Genomic DNA, 20,402 nt, shown 5'->3' with positions numbered 1-20,402 from the left:
ATTAGTGTGTTTGCTGCTTGTTTCATATTGAACAAAACAACCATGTGATTTCAGCAGAATCTCTCATTTCAGTTCTTTGCCTTGTGCCACTCTCCAAGGAGTCTCTCTTGTGCGCTCTCCTCCCTCTGCTCCCTCTTTTCCTCATCTGTCTCGGTCTGGACACCATCTGTTTAAAGGCCAGAGCCACGAGCCTCACATTTTCATCTCCTACGCCTCGTCTGTTCATGCATGCACATGTGCATTTGTGAGTGTTAAATAAAATTACTTTTATTTCAAACCAATTTTCTCCGGGATGTAATTTTAGTCGATAATCAATAATTCAACCAACAAAAAGATTAATCAATTTTCTAAAAGGATTTAATATAAAGGAGAAAAAAAAGGCTCAATAATTCCTGGTTTCAGCTTCTTGAATAAATGTGATTTGATCTGTTTATATAACATTTTAAAGTGAGCACCTTTTAGTTTTTGAAAAATGCAGCTACATAACATTAGGCTCTGGGAAATTGATATGTATTTCTTCAGCGCTTTCTCTTCATTATAAGATTCAGTGGTTGATTGATTAGAAAAAAAAATCAACAGATTAAGCAATGAAAAATAATTACTGCAGCCCAGGAACAATCAATCAATCCCTGCCTATTTTTCCCAAATAATAAAAGGACTTAGGCTATTTATAATAATGACATTTGTGATGAAGGTCTCGGTTATTGACATTATTTCTCTTAAGTACGCCATCCTCCTTCAAATAATGTATTAAAGAGGATAAAATAGATTATTGTTTCATTTCTTCTTCTGCTTCTTTTTGAAGTTGTGCCAAAAAACCTTGAGAAATGCAGCTGGATGGTCTCACCTCTCACCCCCTCCTCCTCTCCACACTTCCTCCTCACCGCTGTAACCATGGTGACAAAGCTGATTGATTAGATATCTGATTCCAAATCAGCAGAAACAAAATATGACAGCAGATGGTAACCAGACAGAGAGGAAGACTGAGGGAGGGATCAAATTAAGATTTAAACTACCTCGGCATTTGCATGTACAGCTTGTGATTTTAGGGGGTTATATGACAATAGAGCTACCCACCCATGACTGGCTGGTTATGAAAGCTGTCGTCTCCCGATACCTTTAACTTGCTTTTCTTATCAAGTCCTCAACATCATCTAGTTGTACAGCATGTTTCCTATACATTTCCTCTAGTTTGGGCAACTGCATTTCAGATCACAAAATAGTTTTTAGTAACTTTATTCGACAAACTGGTCTTGTTTCGAGTCCACTTGTTCTAACAGAAGAACAGAGAAATACGATGCTTGTTTCACTTTAATGTCCACGATGTTGACTCAAATCCATAAAACTAGCAAAATGATGCATAAGACTTTAGCAGGCAGGGTTCACAAACAAAGGACTCAAGCTTCCAGCGCATCAGATCCAAAACAACAACAGCAGACCATTATTCCCACTAGAAAAAAAATGCTGTAGCAAATCTAAAAACATGATCAACCTAACAAAGAGATGGGTAGACTAAATGTTTTACCACCATACAGCACAGAGGCCTGTGCCTGAGTAAGGTCACAACACTTGTTCTCTTATCTTTGACCTTCGGTGAGATATTTGATCAAATAACATTTATAGAGATGCAAGACGTTTAGAGGGAAAACTCACTATTTGGTGAAACTCTTAACAACCCAGACTGTATAAAAAAGTTTAGACATCTGAAACGTAACCCTGATTGAAAACTTCTTTTTGAAAATATGTAAGAAGCCAAAAACGGTTGACCTGTACTACTTCAATACTCAGCCTTCATTGCTCATGTAATAGCCTATTATTCAATAACCAAACCAGATACAGACCTGAATTCCAGAGTGAAAACAAACAGGGCCTTTCTAATAATAATAATAATAATAATAATAATAATAATAGCCTAATAATAATAAAAGACTGGTCTAGGCCTACCAAAATGCTAAAAGACTAACTACCCACAACAGCCACACAAAAGACTTTTAAGACGACAAACTCTATATTGAGGTCCACTGACGTTAAATCCCCTGTCTCAAAGGTTGACAAACATGGGGAATGAACCACTGACGTGAGTAGCCCAATGTAACGTAGCCTAGGCATGTAAGTTAGCCATGAACAGGGTTAGCAACATTTAGAAAATTTGACTTTTAAAGTTTGGTCAAGAAAATGGTACGGTCCACTGTAGGGGTGTCTCAAATCGTATGAATGTGGGGAATGCAGCCTACAGATAAGACAAATGTTGATGTTACAACGCCCACCTTTTTGGAATAAAATAACCATAAATGAATGATTAATAAATGAATAAATGGAGCAGTCCTTTCAACATTAATCTGTTTTAAACGGATTTATTTTAAATTGAACCAGCACAGCCAACACAACATGACCTAGATCTATAGCTGACTTATTTTCAGGAAACATTTTGGGAGGCAGAGGAAACTTATGATGTAAAGTGATGAGGCGTGTCATGACTTAATTCAGTGAGAACTTTCCCCTTGTCTTTTCTGTTTATTGACAACAAGCCGATCCAGTATCAAACAAGAAACTTTTCATTTAGGTTTCGTTCCACTTTTGTTTTTAGGCCTGTGCAGGAAATTCCCAACTGTCTAAAACTGGAAGAACAACTCTGAGGTGGAGGATGAGTCGCTAAACAGACCCTTAACTAAATATAATTGATACAGGGAAGCTTAAACGGAAAATCTGAGTAGATGGATTTGCTGCACACCTGAGAATTTCACTAGGGAGATGCCTGTGTTATGTTCAATGTGAGTTAAAATTCAAGAGTTGTCTCCTTCAAACTTAAAACCAACACTTTCAGATTGTTGTTTACAGGACTTCTCTTCAACCACTTCATTGAGGCAGACATAACAGAGGACACCTGTTTCTAGCTCCTCAGGGGACAGTTAATGGACAGTGGAGAGCTGCAAGACATGTAAATGTAACATAGATAAAGACACAGATTATTTATCTACACTCAGAGCTTTTACTCTGAAAGCAGTGACTCTTATCTTAGTACATGCTTATGCTGTAACATTAAATAAATATGCACAAGGTCTGTCTGCCATTCATGCTATTAATAATACAGAGTTTCACTGCAAGATGCTATCACAGTTCAGTGAACATCTTTACGGTGTTGCCTTCAGGGGTTCTGGCTTGGGAAACTCTGGCTGACAAACATAAGTAACTTGTTATCCCAATGACGAAAGAATGAGGTAGTGCTGCTTTCGTTGGTACGTTGCAGTATTGCAGTTAAGGCCTACATTTTCAAAGTGAGGTTATAAAATGTGAGAAGAGATAGGCTACCAGATAGGGGAAAGGGCCCTTGCTAGAATATAAAAAACTGCAACTGAAAGAGTTAAAAGGGGGGAAAAAAAGACAGGATAAACACAATGTGATCAAAGTCAAAGGTTTAGTCTTCACAGACATTAGTATTTCTATTTAGAAAATGCACAATAGCCATTTGGCTTCATTTCACCTCTTTCTGTTACTTGTGATTATAGCTCTCTGTATTTTATGACCATCTGTTGCCGAGAAACTCAGAATCACAGTTGATAGCAACAGCAAACGCTTATATTACACCATCTCGACTGAACTGGGGTCACTTTATTGGTCACCAACCAGAGAAGCACACTTGATTAAAACGCCTGTTGAAAGTCAGGGCTACACACAGACTGTCTCTGACCACAGTGATACATATGGTGTTGTGTGATGAGTTCATCCAAATGGAGACAACTAAATACGGCACAAAATGCGTGAGAAAGTCAAAGCAAGAGAACAATTGATTTATCATTGCTATTATTGTGATTCTGTCATCACTTATCAGCTGTATCACTGGGTTTTGTTTTCTGCTTGCTTTTCTGTCTTCGCTGAATTTTTCCACTCACTCTGCATTATAATAATGGAATGAACAGAAAATGTGCATGATATCTGCTGTGACTGTTTTGACATCTACAAAATGGTAGGAAGCAGGTTCACATGGCTTTTGGAAAAACAGCCAGAAGACAAAACGTTTGAAAGGAATTGGAAGAATCTGTCAACTTTTCAGGTGATAATGAAGGTATCTGATATCAAATGTAACAGATTATTACAGAAGTGAAACTTTACATTTGGCAAGACTTGGAATGAATAGGCGTACAAGTGACAGACTCCTATACTTGTTTGCACCCTCTGTAGCACTGTCAACATTGGCTCAACAACACTCTCGAGTGTTTAAGGAAACACCAGATGTTCTGTCTTGTGGCCACTTCTGTTTCATTAGAATAATCTAAACAGCAGCTTTTGGATTAAGAGTGAAAACCACAGAAGCAGCTGTTTGATGTAACTTTATAGAATCGAGCTCCTGCCTGATATGAATATAATGTTTAACCAATCACAAACTTTTATTGCATCCTCCAACTCCAAATGGGTATGAATATCCAACAACGGTGCAGCTGCTACTGTGTCAAAGTGTTGACAGATGGTGATTTCCTTGCTGAAAACCATGCAACTGGTGTAAACCGCTCTCCAGTGGACATATAGCTACTTAGTCATGAAAAAACAAATACTTCACAGGTTATATCTTAGATCTTTCATTCCAATTGCACATAATTACAGCCAGTCCAATGCTGATAATAATTTTTCTATCAAACAGTTATAAGATGTCAGTAAAAAGACCTGTTTACTTATTTAATCAAAGAACGAGGTGTTTTGACCGTTTATGATACTGAGACAGAGGAGGAACGGGCACTCTGGCTGCTATTATTTCAATTACTTATGATTTGTATCCCTGCCAAGCAGCAGTGCTGATAGCCTGCCAAAAGTATCAAGAAGTACACTAAACCTTGGTGCTATGTTTACCTATAGTCATCCCAGTGATTAGATCGGTGACATTAATTTGTTAAAGGTTGCAGTTTGCATGCTTTACAATGGCTCTGTTCTGCCAGTATATAGCCACAATTCACGACTCACCATCTGGATGGCCATTACTCACTTTGGCCTTAACCTCCCAGTGAGCTGGCGGATAGTCTCAAAGTGTGATTAAACCATAAACAGCATCAAATTAATCTCTTCACTGGAGGAGAACCGAATGACTGTCGCCATCTAGTGGTCAATGGAAGCATGGAATAATATGAGAATGTGGCTGTTCACTATGGTCCAAATGTTAAAAAAAAGGGCTTTCCCAGTTCACCTCATTGCACTCGTTTGTCTTTTTTCAAAGCCGTAATGGATATCACCTCAACTTATGTAATAAATAAAAAGAATATTGTCCACCTAAGCGGGTAATATTTTAAGGCAAATCTACCTATCGTTGAAGTTGCCAGACTTGCCAAAAGTCCTCCGCAACCATGATATACCCTACACTCTACAGCTGTACAAAAAAAAGTTGATATAAATAAATATTGGATTAGATTTGGTTACCTTCTTTTTTTCAGATACGTACTTAGTATAAAAAAACTTGGAGGGTTTGACATTTCATCCACAGGGAGGATGGTGTTGTCCTAAAATTTACAATGAATAATCCATTATTTTGCTATAGCATCTGGATAGTGTTGTCCCTAATGTGACAGTTGACGGTCCTGTCACTATGCCTCCAATTGATCATGTGCTCTGGCTACTTGGCCACAGGGATATACCTTTGGTCGAATGGCAAGAGCACATGACTCTTACCTGGGAGACTGGGGTTCAAACCCCGCCCGGGCCCCCCTTTGTCCTGCCACACTAACATCATGTGTGAACATCTTATTTCAAGTGTGGCAAGACATGGAAAGAGCCATGTTGCTGTATTTTCTTAGATTGGCCACATGATGGCACTGTAGGTCACATTTTTAAACGATTAACCAGCATTGCCTATAAAATGAAACATCCTGAAATCCTCTGTAATTGTACGACTCTACCCATTTTATACCCCTATGTAAACTATAATTTGCCTTTTAGTGGTAATGTAAAGAGGGACCAAAGGTGGACTGCAGATGTTCCTTTTATGCGGTGCATCAAAAACCCGGAGGCCTGAAAGAAACCTGTGAACCAGGCCTCGAGAGGCACACACCTAATACCTGACACATGGAAGAAAATGTGTACAAGGTTGCAAAAAAACAGCCTGGGATCATGTAGCTCAATACATCATAAACCATGAAAATGTACCTCCCAGGGAAACACATGATCCCTTCCTGTCACAACAGAGGGAATACAGCCAGCAGCTCGCTATGAAACACAGTGAACACCAAAATGTGTGTGGTGATGGCTTAAAAAAAAAAAGAAGAAAAAATAGAGAGGCCCCACAGATGAAAAGAGTTGGCCTTATAAACACCAGAATGCTTCATGATTTTAGATTTAAACAATCCATGTGGTGGTCTGACAAATACCTGCACATCCTTCAAGCATGAATCAATCTCAATAAATGAGAAAAAGGAGAGACAATGGGAGGACAGACAGCTGACAAAGCATATCCATATGCCTCACTCATGTGGTGTCTTTGCATGCATGTGTGCCTATGTGCTAATTTGAAGCAGTTGTTCATCTGCCCCACCACCCCACCTCACAGTGGCTGCATAGATGGTACTTAAGATCTGATTTTTGGTCCCAGATGTGTGCCAGCTCATGTCTGCCTTTGATGCCCACTGCCGAGACTATTTTCTTTTACAGGGAAACATTCGTGAGCACAGTCGACCGCAGGCAACTGTTTCTTTAGAGAAAAGTAATGTAAAGGCAAACAGAGATGGAAACCAGTAACAGCAGAGTGAGAGGATCACTCGACCACATTTGCTTGGATGTGGTTTGAAGACACAAGGAGTGGCACACAATTTTTAAACATCTTGTAGACGGGGGTGGGGGGGGGGCAGACACGCATGCTCTCAAGAAGCCACACAAAGATACTATAGAAAGGACACAAACATAGAGGCCCAGGCAAACATTGACTCTCTCTCTCTTTCTTGGCAGGATATAATAGGAAAAGACAAACATTACCTTGAAGTAGGAAATGCATGTGCAAGAGTAATGGTAAATTAACCCTGTGGTTAAAAGTGGCTAAATCTGCAGCTGCCTCCCTTAACCTACATATTCTTGGTTTTTAGTGGTTTATTGAGTCCCTCTATGCTGTCCAGCTTCAGAACAACATGGCTGACAGTCCTGAGAGAGAGAGTCCCACATTACCAGCTGATTGGTTGATGACCTTGATTGCTGATTGGCAGCACCTGTGAGGCTGCAAAGGCTTGGTGTATAAAAACAGCACCTTGAAGTCAACAGCAGGTTGAACTGCTCTTTCCATTTACATAGGCCTGGTGCTTATTTCTCCAACTCGTCTGTCACAGTGTGTTTGACAATGGGTGAGTTTGCTTTTTTTAGTACTTGCTGAAAGATGTAGGCGTGTTTGTTCGATGCTTTGATTAAGCTTGTATATTGTACAGCTGTATTTGTATTTCTTTTTCACTTGTGTAACTCTGGATGATGACATGATTAATTTGATTCTTGTCTTGGCAGCCAAGAAAGTGTTGATTGTGTACGCCCATCAGAGCGCTGGCTCGTTCAGCGCTGCAGCTAAAGATGCTGCAGTAGAGGTTCTAACTGCTCAGGGCTGCACAGTGGAAGTATCAGACCTGTATGCTATGAAGTTTAAAGCCGCAGCTACTGCTGAAGACATCACTGGTATATAAATTTCCTGCAGGCATTAAAACGTCATAACTTTCTTCTAAAACTTTGCTCCTCTGAACCACAGGAAACGCTTTATTTTTGTCTCTGCAGGAGAAGTTAAGAATGCAGAACACTTTCGTTATGCAGAGGAGACCAAACTGGCATGGGAGCAAGGAAAACTGTCTGCCGACATCACTGAGGAACACCGTAAAGTCACTGAGGCAGACCTAATCATCTTTCAGGTAGAGCCTGAGTGGCAGTATTGTTTATGCCAAGCCCCCAAACTCTTCACATTAACACTTTACCCCTCTGTTTCTCTCAGTTCCCCATGTACTGGTTCACTGTTCCTGCAATCATGAAGGGCTGGTTTGACCGAGTTCTCACTCTGGGATATGCCTACTCGCAAGAAAAGAGATACAGCAATGGAATTTTCAAGGTAAGTGCTCTATCAAGTGGATTTGCATGGAAAATATGTATTTTTTTTTAATGTGGATAATCTCTGTACAGGACAAGAAAACCATGCTGGCCTTCACCACTGGTTCTCATGAGTCCATGTTCAGTGCAAATGGCATCAATGGAGACATGAATGTCACACTATGGCCCCTGCAGGTATTTAAATTCTTCATTAACCTGCTTCAAACATTAATCAGACGAATGACTAACGATGACTTCTCTTGCAGAACGGTATCCTACACTACTGTGGCTTCCAGGTTCTGGCCCCTCAGATCTTCTGGGCTCCAAGTCACCTTCCCTCTGAGGATCGCACCGCCATGCTGGAGGCCTGGCGCAAACGACTGCCAGGCCTGCTGGAGGAGGAGCCGCTCAGCTTCACTCCCATGGATTGCTTTGACATGGAGAAGGGGTTCCAGCTGAAGCCTGAGGTCCATGAGAAGCATGCCACCAAGGAGTTTGGACTGACAGTGGGGATCCACATAGGTAAACCACTGCCACCCAACAACCAGATGGGCCGAAAAGCCGGAGTCTGAAGACAGCAGGCCTTCATTGAGCAGTTGTACAACAATAAAATCTGCTTTTGGCTTTAATTCTTGTCACTCTGTTTGGTTATAATTTATTGCTTTTCCCTTAGTTTACAAATATGGAAGGTACAGCCAAATGAGAGGGGGGGGAGTGTATCCAAATAGGGTACAGACTTTGCACAATATTTCACTCTCTTAGTCTTGCTTGTAATGCATTAACCACTGGGTTGTTGTTGGCTTCATGTCCAGCTTTAATGGAGACATTGACTGTTGCACTTGAGCAATGAGAAGTATTTTGTAGGCCATTCTCTGCACAAATGGTAAGCATTAGTCCACATGTTGTCCGTCTCCAAGCTTCTGCTGTGAGATACTGGGATATTTCACGCTATAGCTGACACGACAGCATTGTCCTGGCCTAGAAAACTTCCCTGAATCTGGAAATTGTTTCATTTTTCACAATTTTCTGCTGTCCTGTACAGATTAAATGTTCAGCTTGGTTTAAAAAGAACACTTTCAAATGTGCCACCCACTCTTTTATTCACTTTTGTTCCAAGACTTTGGGTGTTCTTTCTAAATAAGACCAGTCTTGTCTGGTTTTCAGACTCTTCACATTTAAGCACAGATGTCATGTCAGTGTAGCTTTCTATTCAACTCACATCCAACTCTGATCTTGTGGAAAATTCCTACGTCTCCAAGTAACTCAGACTTCAGTTGTCTTATCAGTGTACCTGAAAACTTTGCACATCTACTGTATGTAGTGCATTCACAACTATACTAAAATGGCTAAAATCATATTGCATAGTGATCCATGCAGAGCCTTCCATTCTGCCCATTTTATAGGTAGTAAAAGAACCATTGTTCACTACTAATCAAGCAAAGGGAAGCTTTTAACAGATAAAAACAGATTTCTCTCAGGAGGTGGTAGGAGACCAAAACAGCTAAAATCTACCAACCATATGAATGCTAATCGTGTTCCAAAACAATGTGTAAAAAAGCAACAACTCTCTGATATGGACTCCAAATGTGATGTCAGTGTTGTCTTCACATCTTGCTTCCACTGTTCCCAAGCAGAAAAAAAGTTTAATGCAAGCTTAAAAGCCCATTTTGTTGTTCTGTTTGTCCCACATGCAGAATGATATCCTGCAATCTGGTTCTGACTCCTCAGATCTACTGGGCCTCTCGGGAGAAACGCCCTTTCCTCTCCTCCCTCTGACTGCTTTGATGGGGAGACGGGATTCTAGTCGAAGCCTGAGGTCCATGAGAAACACGCTAAACAAGGAGCTTGTTCTGACAGCGGGAACCCACCTGGGTAAAGCCCTCCTACCCAGCAGCAACATCAAAGCTGCAGGGTTGCTGCAGGGTGGTGATGAACACTGCTCTTTTGGCTCTGCCTGTGCAGTAAAACCTTCAGTTTTGACCTTCATGTTTGGGTGAGCTGAGTTAATGTCCTGGTGAGCACTTTGTTTTGTAGTTGTTATTTTGAACAAATCAAACAAATGTCCCCGCGCCTGGCTCGAGCTGAAGTGTTCTCAACTTTGTATACAGACGCGCCGGCGACCACAGAGTCTGCTTGCATGCAGGTCTGTGCTCCACACAGGAATATAAGTGGCTGAGCGCTTTTCCCAGAGAAGCAGCTTTTGTTTGGGTATGGAGGAAATGAGATGGAGGCTGGGGTGGTGGTGGTGGTGGTAAGGGGGGGCTGGGGACACACTTAAGGAAATGGCCTTGCACTCTGATGTCCAGACAGCCTGTGACATGTAGGAACTTGTCAGTGTGCACATTTCACAGCTGAGGTTTCACAAGGTCACAAGTGTGTTTGTTTGTGTATTGAGCCAGGTCCAGTTTCATAATCACCTGTCTTTGCACCCAGGTCATGTTAAGATCATTTTTCTGTCATATAACATAACAGAAGACACAGAGTGTGTAAAGGCTGGTTAAGGCATTTAATTTCTTAACTAAACACTCTTACAACATGAGAGGAGTTGTGGATGACAGTGTGATTAAATTGTAGCCTGGGAGAAGGCAAGTGTTTGAAATGTCTGAATTTCTGTGCACGGCTTTACATCTCCCCTGTAATTACACCAACTCTGTACCAATTGATCTACACATCAATGTGATTAAATCGGACTATTCAAGGTTTCAAGAAGTGCTTTTATGTCTCAGACAGAGACCCATAGTCTTTTAGTTAGAATAGCTGCAGCGGTGGGCATTGAGTGTTTATGTATGTAAGTGTTACACTGCAGTATCTGATCAGGTGTCCATCCTGCTCTCCCATTGTCCATCACAGTTCTCCCACCATGGCTGCAGGGAAATCCATTTTTGGCTGGTTCAATGGGAGGAAGTGGGCACCGACTTATACCAGGCACGGAACAGTCTCCGGAAGAACAGTCTTGTTTTAGGCCCAAATACACACATTTATTCAGATAAAGAATAGCAACAAAAATGTTTAGAGGAAGCATGGCGTCTGCGTGAACCCCAGGTTTTTACAAACCAGAAAGGGAGTTTTTTTTAGTTAGTGTCAAGCTAAGACTGTAATGAAAAAGTTTAAATAATAGTTTTGGGACATGTATTTACTCTACTGCCAAAAATTTGTATTAGATTGATACCAGTCTCATGTCTGTTTAGTGGCGGGAGGTTTGCAAAGCGTAACACAATGAATGAAAACAGTGTGAAGCAGCCAGCATGACGCTGTCCAAGTACCATTTCAACAAACATGCACCTGTAAGGCACAATAATTAACACTTTATATCTTGTTTGTTTAATCTGCACAAAAACAGAAAGAGGAAAAAGTGACACAGTGTGGTATTACAGCTGGTTGTGCTTTATATCCTTTGTCTTCCTGGAGTGTCCGCTGGGTACCTGCCAACTCCTTCAGGCCGCTGAATAGAGAGACAGTTAATCCTCTGTAAAATAACAAAATGATGTTTTTGCATTTAGGGTTTCACACAGATTAAAGAAACAAGATGTAAGGTATTAATTAGCGGGCTTCAGATGTGCTGTGTCACAGCCGCTGTCATGCCTCCGGGTTTCCTTTGTGTTTCCTTTGTGTTTCCCTTCCCCTGTGTCTCCTGTGCTCCCCCTGTCTGTCTGCCTGTGTGTGTGTGCGTGCAAGTGTGGTGTAGGCGTGGCACACTGTCCCTGGCTCCTGCTTCCCTTCTGATTACACACATCTGCCATTCATCCAGCTCATCATCCTGCAGTACTTCTATATTCTCTGACTCTTCCCTTACTCTTTACTGCATTGTTGTTTCAGCTACAGCTGTAGTCATCACTTCATGTCCCTCAGTGTTCATGGTGAATTGTTACCTTGTGTTGTATCCTTAGCTAATCATTATCTCTCCCTTGCATGCTTGCATTCTCTCCATCCCACAACCACCTGCTACCTCCGGTCAGCCCATTGCCATTCTCCCTCATTCATCCACCCACCCAGCCCAGCCGGTTCCAGCCATTCTGCACCGCCCTCCTGCCCACTCTGCTTCAGCCAGCTACCTCCACACTCATCCCTCCCCATACCCTCTGAAGAAAACCCCCTCCTCTTTCATCTCACTCCGAAGTCTGTGTCTGCGTTTCAATCCATGCTGCAAATTGCAAACATAGCTTTGCTAACTGGCCTCAAGCAGTAGCTAAATATTTACTAGTCAGACATGAGAGTGGTAAGTGGTCTCCTCTTTTAACTTGTGACCTTTTTGCTATCATTAGAAAGTCAGCGTTGGCATCCACAGCGGTTGACTTCACAGTTTTGAAGAAATGTAGCGGTTCCGCATCAGAATTTGCAAAGGCTCATTCCTTGTCTCCAGCTGTGCAACAAGGAATGAGCCACTGGCTTGTTTGGCTTCTATTTCTAACACATATTTTCCTCAACTGAAGTTAGCATCGCTGTTGCCCTCAGTTCAGCACAAGACGGTGAAGAAGTAGCACTGATCAGAACCCAACAATGGCTGCGGCTCTCGGCATGTATGGTTATGACAGCCACTGACAACTTTCCGGTGAGAAATGACGTTTAGTGAAAGAGCAAAAATAAAAGCTTGTAATGGAGTTCAAAAGGCAAATATGACAAATATAAATAACACAAAAACTCGATACTTTAAAACGAGGTGAGATTTGAGCTGAGAATGCAGCACTGAGCCAGATGTGACTGATTGTTCATTGTTGACTTTTGGGTGTTTTGATTAGGCCGTAAATGGGTCCTTGTGTTTCCACCAGATGTCACAGGGTTAAAAACAGACCTGCCATTAAACACCATGACCCAAAACAGGCAAAGGGGAAGGGAGACAGAGAGAGAGTTAGTAAAATGCAGGAGAAAAAGAGTCAGGCTGAAAAATGAGGCAAATTATGTATATCATCCATCCTCTCACTCTTTCAGGAGCTTCATTAAAATCCAATCTATTACATCTCAGCCCAAACCACAGCTTGTGGTACTTGGCCTGTGTGTGTTAGTAGGTCCATGTGTGCATATACATGAGGAAAGTGAGGCACCGTTCAGGGCACTTATATTAAGATTGGCAGCAGGAAAGGTTTGTAATGAAGAACTACCGGCGTCTACTTTCATGCCTCAACTTAGGCTCCAACCGGCCTCTACCTTCGTATCACAGAGTGTCCATTGTATGTTCCCCATCATTATGAAACTGAGGAATTCACCCTGACATCTGAGCACAATCATTCCCCCCAAAACTAGACCAATCACAGTACCCCCTTAAATCAAGCTTTTCTTGCGGTGAGTAAATAGGTTCCCACAGTCCTTGTTAAAGAGGAAAGCCCTGAGATTGATAGTTCAACAAAAACAATTCTTTACTCACAACTGATTCAAATACACAGCATTGTTGAAGTAGTTTTACATTTGGGAAAATCCTGCTGTTAAACTGGACGGCATTCATGACACAGCAGACACTTATATTTCAGGTTCATCTACCTTAAGCATGACAGGAAATAAAGTATTTTTATGGTTTTATCTTTCTTGAATTTGAGGTGTAAACCACTGGAATGAGTATCTTTATGGAGCAAGTGTGTACTTGAACCAAAGATAAATTTCTCATGGCTCCATACTGGTCATCACAGCCTGAACAGCTGGTAAGAAACAAGGGAGGATTAACAGCTGCGGAGGAACACAGTCACAAATAGAGCCAAAGAGTTTTTCACAAGGTCCAAAAAGGGGGGAGAAAACATGGGGGGAAAAATAATAACAATCACTGGCTCCTTCCTCCTTTCACGAACACCTACAGGATGTGTCTTTCATGCCTTACTCTTTTCATCCTCATCTCCATCCTTCTTTTGTTTTGGTCCGCTCCTCTCACCAGTGTGAAAATACACAGGAAACATTTGCCACAATGGGACTTTTCACACATCTTTTGCTCAATGGGGATTTGAATGTTCAGAGGAGAGGTATTCCCCGAGGGGACCGGACTGCAGTTTACCACCGCGTATAAGCAAAACACTTTCACAAATCATGCTACTGACAGGCGCTTCACTCAGCTCGGCTGGCTGGCAGTGACGGAGCCCAGGCAAGTCTGCACTTTGCAACTTTGAAACTCTTGCACGGAAGGCCTGCCATCATGGTTTTGACAAATGGATGGACAGAAAGCTATTGGCCTCCACTCAGGCTCTGATGTATAGGGTGCCTGGTGGTGGGAGGCTGACGTGAGGCGAGCAAAGCTGTTTCATATTTACAAGCAGAGGTTGAGTGTCGCTGGGAGGTTCAGGGAAGGCTTTTGGTGGTTTGGTGCATCACTGTGACAGGGTTAAGACGGCAGTCAGCCATTACGTTCCCTCTTGAAATCCCTTTCTATAACGTAATGAGAAGCAGATACGTCCTATCTACACTATGGGCTGCGGAGTGTCGAGAGAAACAGACACATGGTGAACACAGCACATGCTGTCCTTTACTCCCGTTTGATCATGCGCTCCAATGTTGACTCCCTCTTTTCTCCCTATCTTTGATTCAATCTTCTTTCTGGCTCTTGTTTCATGCATCTCACTTGGATATTTCCGTTGATATAATACCGATGTATTCCCACTGCCATACATCAACATAAACAACGAGAGACTACAAATGGCCTCATGTTTTGGTCTGTGAGGAACAGATGTAAGTAGACACTTAGAGTTATAGATGAGACTGTGAGGAAGAAAAGACTAGATGAATGGGGGTGCGAGCGCGAGTGCCCCTCACCAGGAGCTCCAGGCGCAGGGGGCTCAACTCCAGATGCTACTTGGGTTGCCACATCCTGGTCGTAATCCCCCTACAGTGCTGCGCTGGGATGTGAGAATATGTGATTGGTGGCGAGACGGTGAATGGAAACCACCTGGAATGGAGAAATACTGCTTTAGGTAATTTTCCGTCCCATGTTTTGCTCTGGTGATTTTGATCAAAACTTTTGCGCTGCAGGGTAATTTTTTAAAAGACACGATATTTACAGTTTATCACAATTTTGATCTTTATCCATTAAAATGACTCAGGGCTCCGGCTTCGTTCTTCGGGCATGTTTATCTGCATTACTTATTCCATCATCTTGTTTGAGTGGTGTGGAGTCGTGTTTATATGCAACAAAGCCCGCTGTGTTTGATTCTCTCTCAGTGTTCGGGCTCATACTTCTTCTTTTTTCAATTGAGAAGTCACACTGTCTGTAATAAATCAGTGTGTTTACCACTGATATAACTGTAAAACTCCAAACATTAGTAAAATCATGAACTTGATCCCAGCGGACTGTGCGTCAACACTGAGGCTTTCGTGCACAGCAAGGCAAAGCAACACCTTCAAGTAACAGCACAGAGAAGCTATATTGCTGCAGGCTTCCCTAAAACACAACACATTCCAGCAGCACTGATGGTCTATTTTTCATTTAGCATGACAGGACAATAGGGGTGAAAGTTAGCCACCTTATCTGTGAACTCCATGTCAGTGGCATTGGTGTTGTAAAAGCACACATTAGGATTGTCAGGATAGGATTTCTAGATTAGCGCTGCAGCCGCCTGGGGCGACGCATTGAGATGGACACCATCTCCTGCAGCCTGTGGACAGATTCTGTCATTCACTAATCCATACTGGACACTCACTGTCCCCCAGAGCAAGACTTTTTCCTCCTGTATCAGCCATGTTCTTCGTGATCCCCATGACCTGACTCATATTAATGAACACAGTGTGCGTGTGTTTGTGTGTGCGTGCAAGACTACAGACGGGCCTGGGGGTGGGTGAACAGCAACCTGTGGCTATGAGAAAGCCGAACTTGCATTTTGTTTGAGTTACTGCTGCATACAGAGATGACAGACAAAGTTAATGGTCTGTATGAACCACAGCCAGTCATGGGCAACAGCTAAGCATGAAGGCATTGACAGATTGAGTGAGGTCACAGCGAGAGGAAAGAAAGCTCTTGGAGACAGCAGGAGAAAAACATCGTCAAGGATAAGATTTTGAAGCTACCATATTCAATATCTTTATAATAACAAAGGATCAAATTACTACAGGGAAGGTGAAAGGTCTCATTCCTGCTAATGAAGCCACAGAGAGTTATCACCCAACTCTGCAACCACCCCCCTGGCTTTATGGAGCTTTTCAGCCCATTGTTTGGGTTTTACAGCCCAAGACTTTACTGTTTTGGTTCACTCTCACCGCTCTTGTTAGCGATGGTTTTTCATGCAGCTGCTTTCAGCACAAAAGCTCTGAAAATCCCACTGCAGGCTAGTGGCTACCTGTCCTGTCCAGCAGACAAATATGGTTATGGCTGATAGGGGAGCATTTAGGTTTAAGAGGTGGATATTTCCCTCAGGAATTTGTGTAGAGCAAACAAGCCAGAACTTTAAAGGAGAGTAAATATTTGACTTCCATTTGCCACATGGCCACAAACACATCTCCAAATGAATGATACTGTTGCTCCGTGTCTCTTGGCTGCATAAATAAGCTGTCGTTTGTTAATAAGTTCACCTTATCAACTGATAACGTGTCAGTGCAGCTTGTTTTCCGCTGCCTCCGAGTGGCCAAAATGCCAGTTTAAGAATCTCACATACCTCTTTTAACACAAAGCCTCACTTTTCTTTTGCAGATATGACATCTGAGCAGCTCTCAGATTTCATTCACATTCATGGGCCAGTGTAAGAGATGCTGTCAGTGTGAGGAATGCCTTGATTGCTACATTTCCCCACAGGGACGCGCTCTTTCTGCCAAAAACACACCTGCAGGAACAGATCCCAAAAAGACACAAAAGATCACCTCATCACAAGCATCAAGAGGTATCTGCAGTGACAAAAAAAAAACTTCCTCCCAAAAAAAACAAAAAAACAAAATCGCAGTCTTTTGTTCTGTGAATGTTTTCTTAAAGGTCCATTGCGACCCTTCGTGTTCACACAGTTCTTCACGAGCTCCATACATCCGCCTCCTTCCGCACACTGCTTTCAGTTTCACTCACCCAGACCCTTATCCCTCTGAAAGATAATTGTAAATGAATAAGTAATTAAGTGAGAGATGTTTGAGGTTAAAAGAGCGGGGGGACAAGGAATGTGAGGGAGTAGAGACAGGCAGGAGGGAACCTCAGGGCAGGATGGAGGTTTACAGTTGATGGTAAAGATGTGGTTGAGAATGAGTTTGAGAGGGACCCTGTGAATGGAGATTTGCACGAAAATAGGCCTGTGTCTGTCAGACCCCCCACCGTGACATAGGGCCAGACTACAATAGAAACGGCAGTCATTAGGAATAACTCTCTCAATCTGTCTTCCTCTGTTTTCTTCAACTTTTCTCTCCACACCACCATCCACCCTCCTCTTGCTTTTTATATCACCACCTCTCCTCTCTTCTCCTGCAGCTTGCAGAGCATTTTCCATTTCCTTATCTGTTCATTCTGTTTATCCTGTCGGTGACAACATGTGTGATGAACTTGGCCTTGTCTAAGATATTACAAGAATAGATGACAGCAGCCGATGCAGTGTGTGGGTGCGTTTGAATAGCAGATAAATAAAAGTCAAACATAAACATATAGAACAAAGAAAGAAAACGATGAAGTCAGAACAAGTTGATTTGATTTATTTCACCCGAAATCAGAAATTTCTTACAGTGGGCCTTACAATCTGCACAACATAAGACCTTCATACCATTTAATCCTCAATTCAAACAAGGAAGATCCCTGTGTCAACAGAGGAAAATGGAGAAAAAACCTAAGAAAGAGAAATAGAGCAGGGGCTCTATTCAAGAGGTGTTGAATACATGATAATCTGCTGTAAATGTAAATGCTGTCAACGCAACACTGGCATTTCATCCTTTTGAGTTGATATGGTAATATTCTTTGCAAATAATTGCCTATTTACACATCCAACATATATAGAAACATTAGCCTCCCCTCTAAGTTCATGTGTTTCTGACCTTGGACCAAAACAATTAAATTCTGCCTCTCTCTTTTTTCTTTTTTCGTCACTTCCAACTCCAAGGGGACATTTTTGACATTTCAGTAACTAAAGGCTCCACTATGTTGTTCAACCTTGTCTTTCCATTATTTGGTGCTGAGAGAGCTGAGGTGAGATGAGTTTATCAAAACTTTTTGATGAAAACAGTTTCCGGCAGTTTCTCCGGCGAGAAGCCAAAAAACAGTAAAGTGGTGCGGCGGAAAACCAAAACAATGTGCGGATCTACGGAGTTAGGTGATAATCCTTGTGTTTTTTAATACTACTGTATAAGCAACCACTTTCACACGTAAGAAGTTATTTGGCTGAGCAGGTACAGTAGCTATATATTAAAATCCATTATCACAGCTTTAGCTAAATAAAATTATTAACTAAATGAAGCCACAACAGATAATATTAAATAAAAAATGTATGAGATTTAGGCAAAGCACACTAATTAAATGCTGATGGCCTTTTCTCAAACAACACCACACACACAAACACACCCACGTACACCCCTGCAGTTCCCAGTCTGGCTTCCCTGTGAATGGGGACTGCAGAACAGAGGTTGGCAGCAGTCTGCAGGGCTACGGATGCTTATCAGAAAGGCTTACAAATCCCTCCTGATGCTCCTGATATGGAGGACAATGGGTATGCGTGCGTAGTGGGAGCTCACTTTAAAGCCTCATTGAAACCGAACTTCACTACTCCGCTCTTTAATGAGGTCAGAGCGGCCTGCTGGCTGTATTTCATCACAAAAAACAGGGTGTACATGAATAATAAACTGCAGTGAGACGACCTGTACAAGTCAACGATATCTTCCTCCCAAGCAAACACGCTGGCCTCACTGTACCTGGCTAAGTCTGTACTTCAATCACTCACTATTACATCAAAGGAATTACTCTCACTTGAACTGGATCAGTATATTTTGACAATTTTAACAATTCAAACTAAGATCTATCAGCGCTTTCTTCAAGGAGATTCTACAGTTTCTATGTGTGATCCCGTCTTTGTATTGAACTTGGGGTTAATTGCCCTGGTGGGAGCAGCTGTGTGAGGCCACCAGGGTTGCAGGTGAGCTTTCAGCTGCTTTCAGCAAACACATATGAGCCTCCCACACAGCTTTGTGCTGCTTCCAGAGGATGTGTCTGAAATGAGACTAATGCTCAAACGACAATGAAACGACAAGGCTCACGCAGCTGATGTTGTTGTTCCTGGTTTCAGGACAAACAGTGCATTAATAATAATAATAATAGAAAAAAACACTCAACCCCTTTGCACCTTCATATGCTCAGATTGTTTTAACTGACTCTAGATAACACAAACTGGCAGTGGGTGGTGATGTGAACTGAGTCGTGAAAAAAAACAAGCTTTTGGTATTAGTGTTCAGTTACCTGTGTGTGGAACCAGTTGTTGGGTTTAACCCTCTTTTTTGGTTTTGGGTGGAAGCAGTACAGACAGGAGTGGTTTTAACTGAGAGTCTGCACCCCTGGTTTCATATTGAGGTACCCTGGGTGGGGCCCTACATGGTGTACAAGGTGGTGCCCATATAGTATCACTTTGCGGTAACTGTTTATTGTGTATTACGTCAATTGCACGTTCATGTTATATTATGTGGTTTCAAGATTGGCATTAGTCGCCAGTCCATAAATGGTGAAACAATTGAAAATGATTCTTAAAAAGTTATGAGATTTGATTAAATGCACATTTGTTTTTTTTGTTGTTTTTTTTTACATCATGAACCCCTTTTCCACTAATTCCATATAAAACTATATATTTTGTATTGTATAACTTATAGTACTAATAATCTGTTACCAATCTATAGCAGCCTCTACACTATAATAAATATCACTTCAAAGGAACAAAAAAAAATTAATGTTGCATAATGTGTGCACCATCTTGTATACATCATTAGGTTTCATGACCACCCTTGTAAAACAGCTCACTTTACTTGGGATGATGGATTTTATAAATGTATAGACCTGCCAGTTTAAAACTTATTTTCTTAGCATTAGTGTTTTGTAAGTATTGGTATAATATGTAAACTTAAAAAATAGTGCAGAACACAAGCTTTGAGATTTTGTGTAAAATGCACTATTCAGTCAATCTTAATAATGCCGAATAACTGAATATCCCACACTTAAAGTGCAGTGCATGCCTTGTTATAGACCAGGATGTGCCATATGAGAACATGAATTAGGTATCAAACAGCATAGTAATGCTGACTTGTGACGTTTGCATACAGTATGGTTCATGGGAAGCTGGAATTTCAGCGTGTGCTTGTTTTTTTTTTTTTTCCTGCTTGGCCGAAACTGGCTGGGCTACAGTACCTGCTGTTTACTGAACGCCTGAGGGGATGCCATGTCAATACGCATTGCTGTTTGGGACCAACCTTAGAAGGAGGCGTAACTCTTGAGAGGGACGCTACCAGCGAAGGAGCAAGACAGGAACGGGCTC

General features: G+C 41.8%; 1 protein-coding gene across 1 annotated transcript; it reads left to right on the top strand.

The window, feature by feature from the left end:
* Positions 1-7,181: 7,181 nt before the first annotated feature.
* Positions 7,182-8,654, top strand: LOC146965102 (NAD(P)H dehydrogenase [quinone] 1-like). The gene is made up of 6 exons (XM_085765983.1): positions 7,182-7,307; positions 7,462-7,626; positions 7,723-7,853; positions 7,934-8,047; positions 8,119-8,220; positions 8,292-8,654. Exons 1-6 carry the CDS (start codon positions 7,304-7,306, stop codon positions 8,595-8,597), a joined length of 822 nt encoding a protein of 273 aa, XP_085622109.1. The 5' UTR covers positions 7,182-7,303; the 3' UTR covers positions 8,598-8,654.
* The last annotated feature ends 11,748 nt before the right edge of the window (positions 8,655-20,402 follow it).

This window comes from Trachurus japonicus, chromosome 21, assembly GCF_045865225.1.
Source record: "Trachurus japonicus isolate A0001 chromosome 21, Traja_1.0".
In the NCBI taxonomy this organism is placed as follows: domain Eukaryota; kingdom Metazoa; phylum Chordata; class Actinopteri; order Carangiformes; family Carangidae; genus Trachurus; species Trachurus japonicus.
This window is presented reverse-complemented; position numbering and strand designations above follow the sequence as displayed.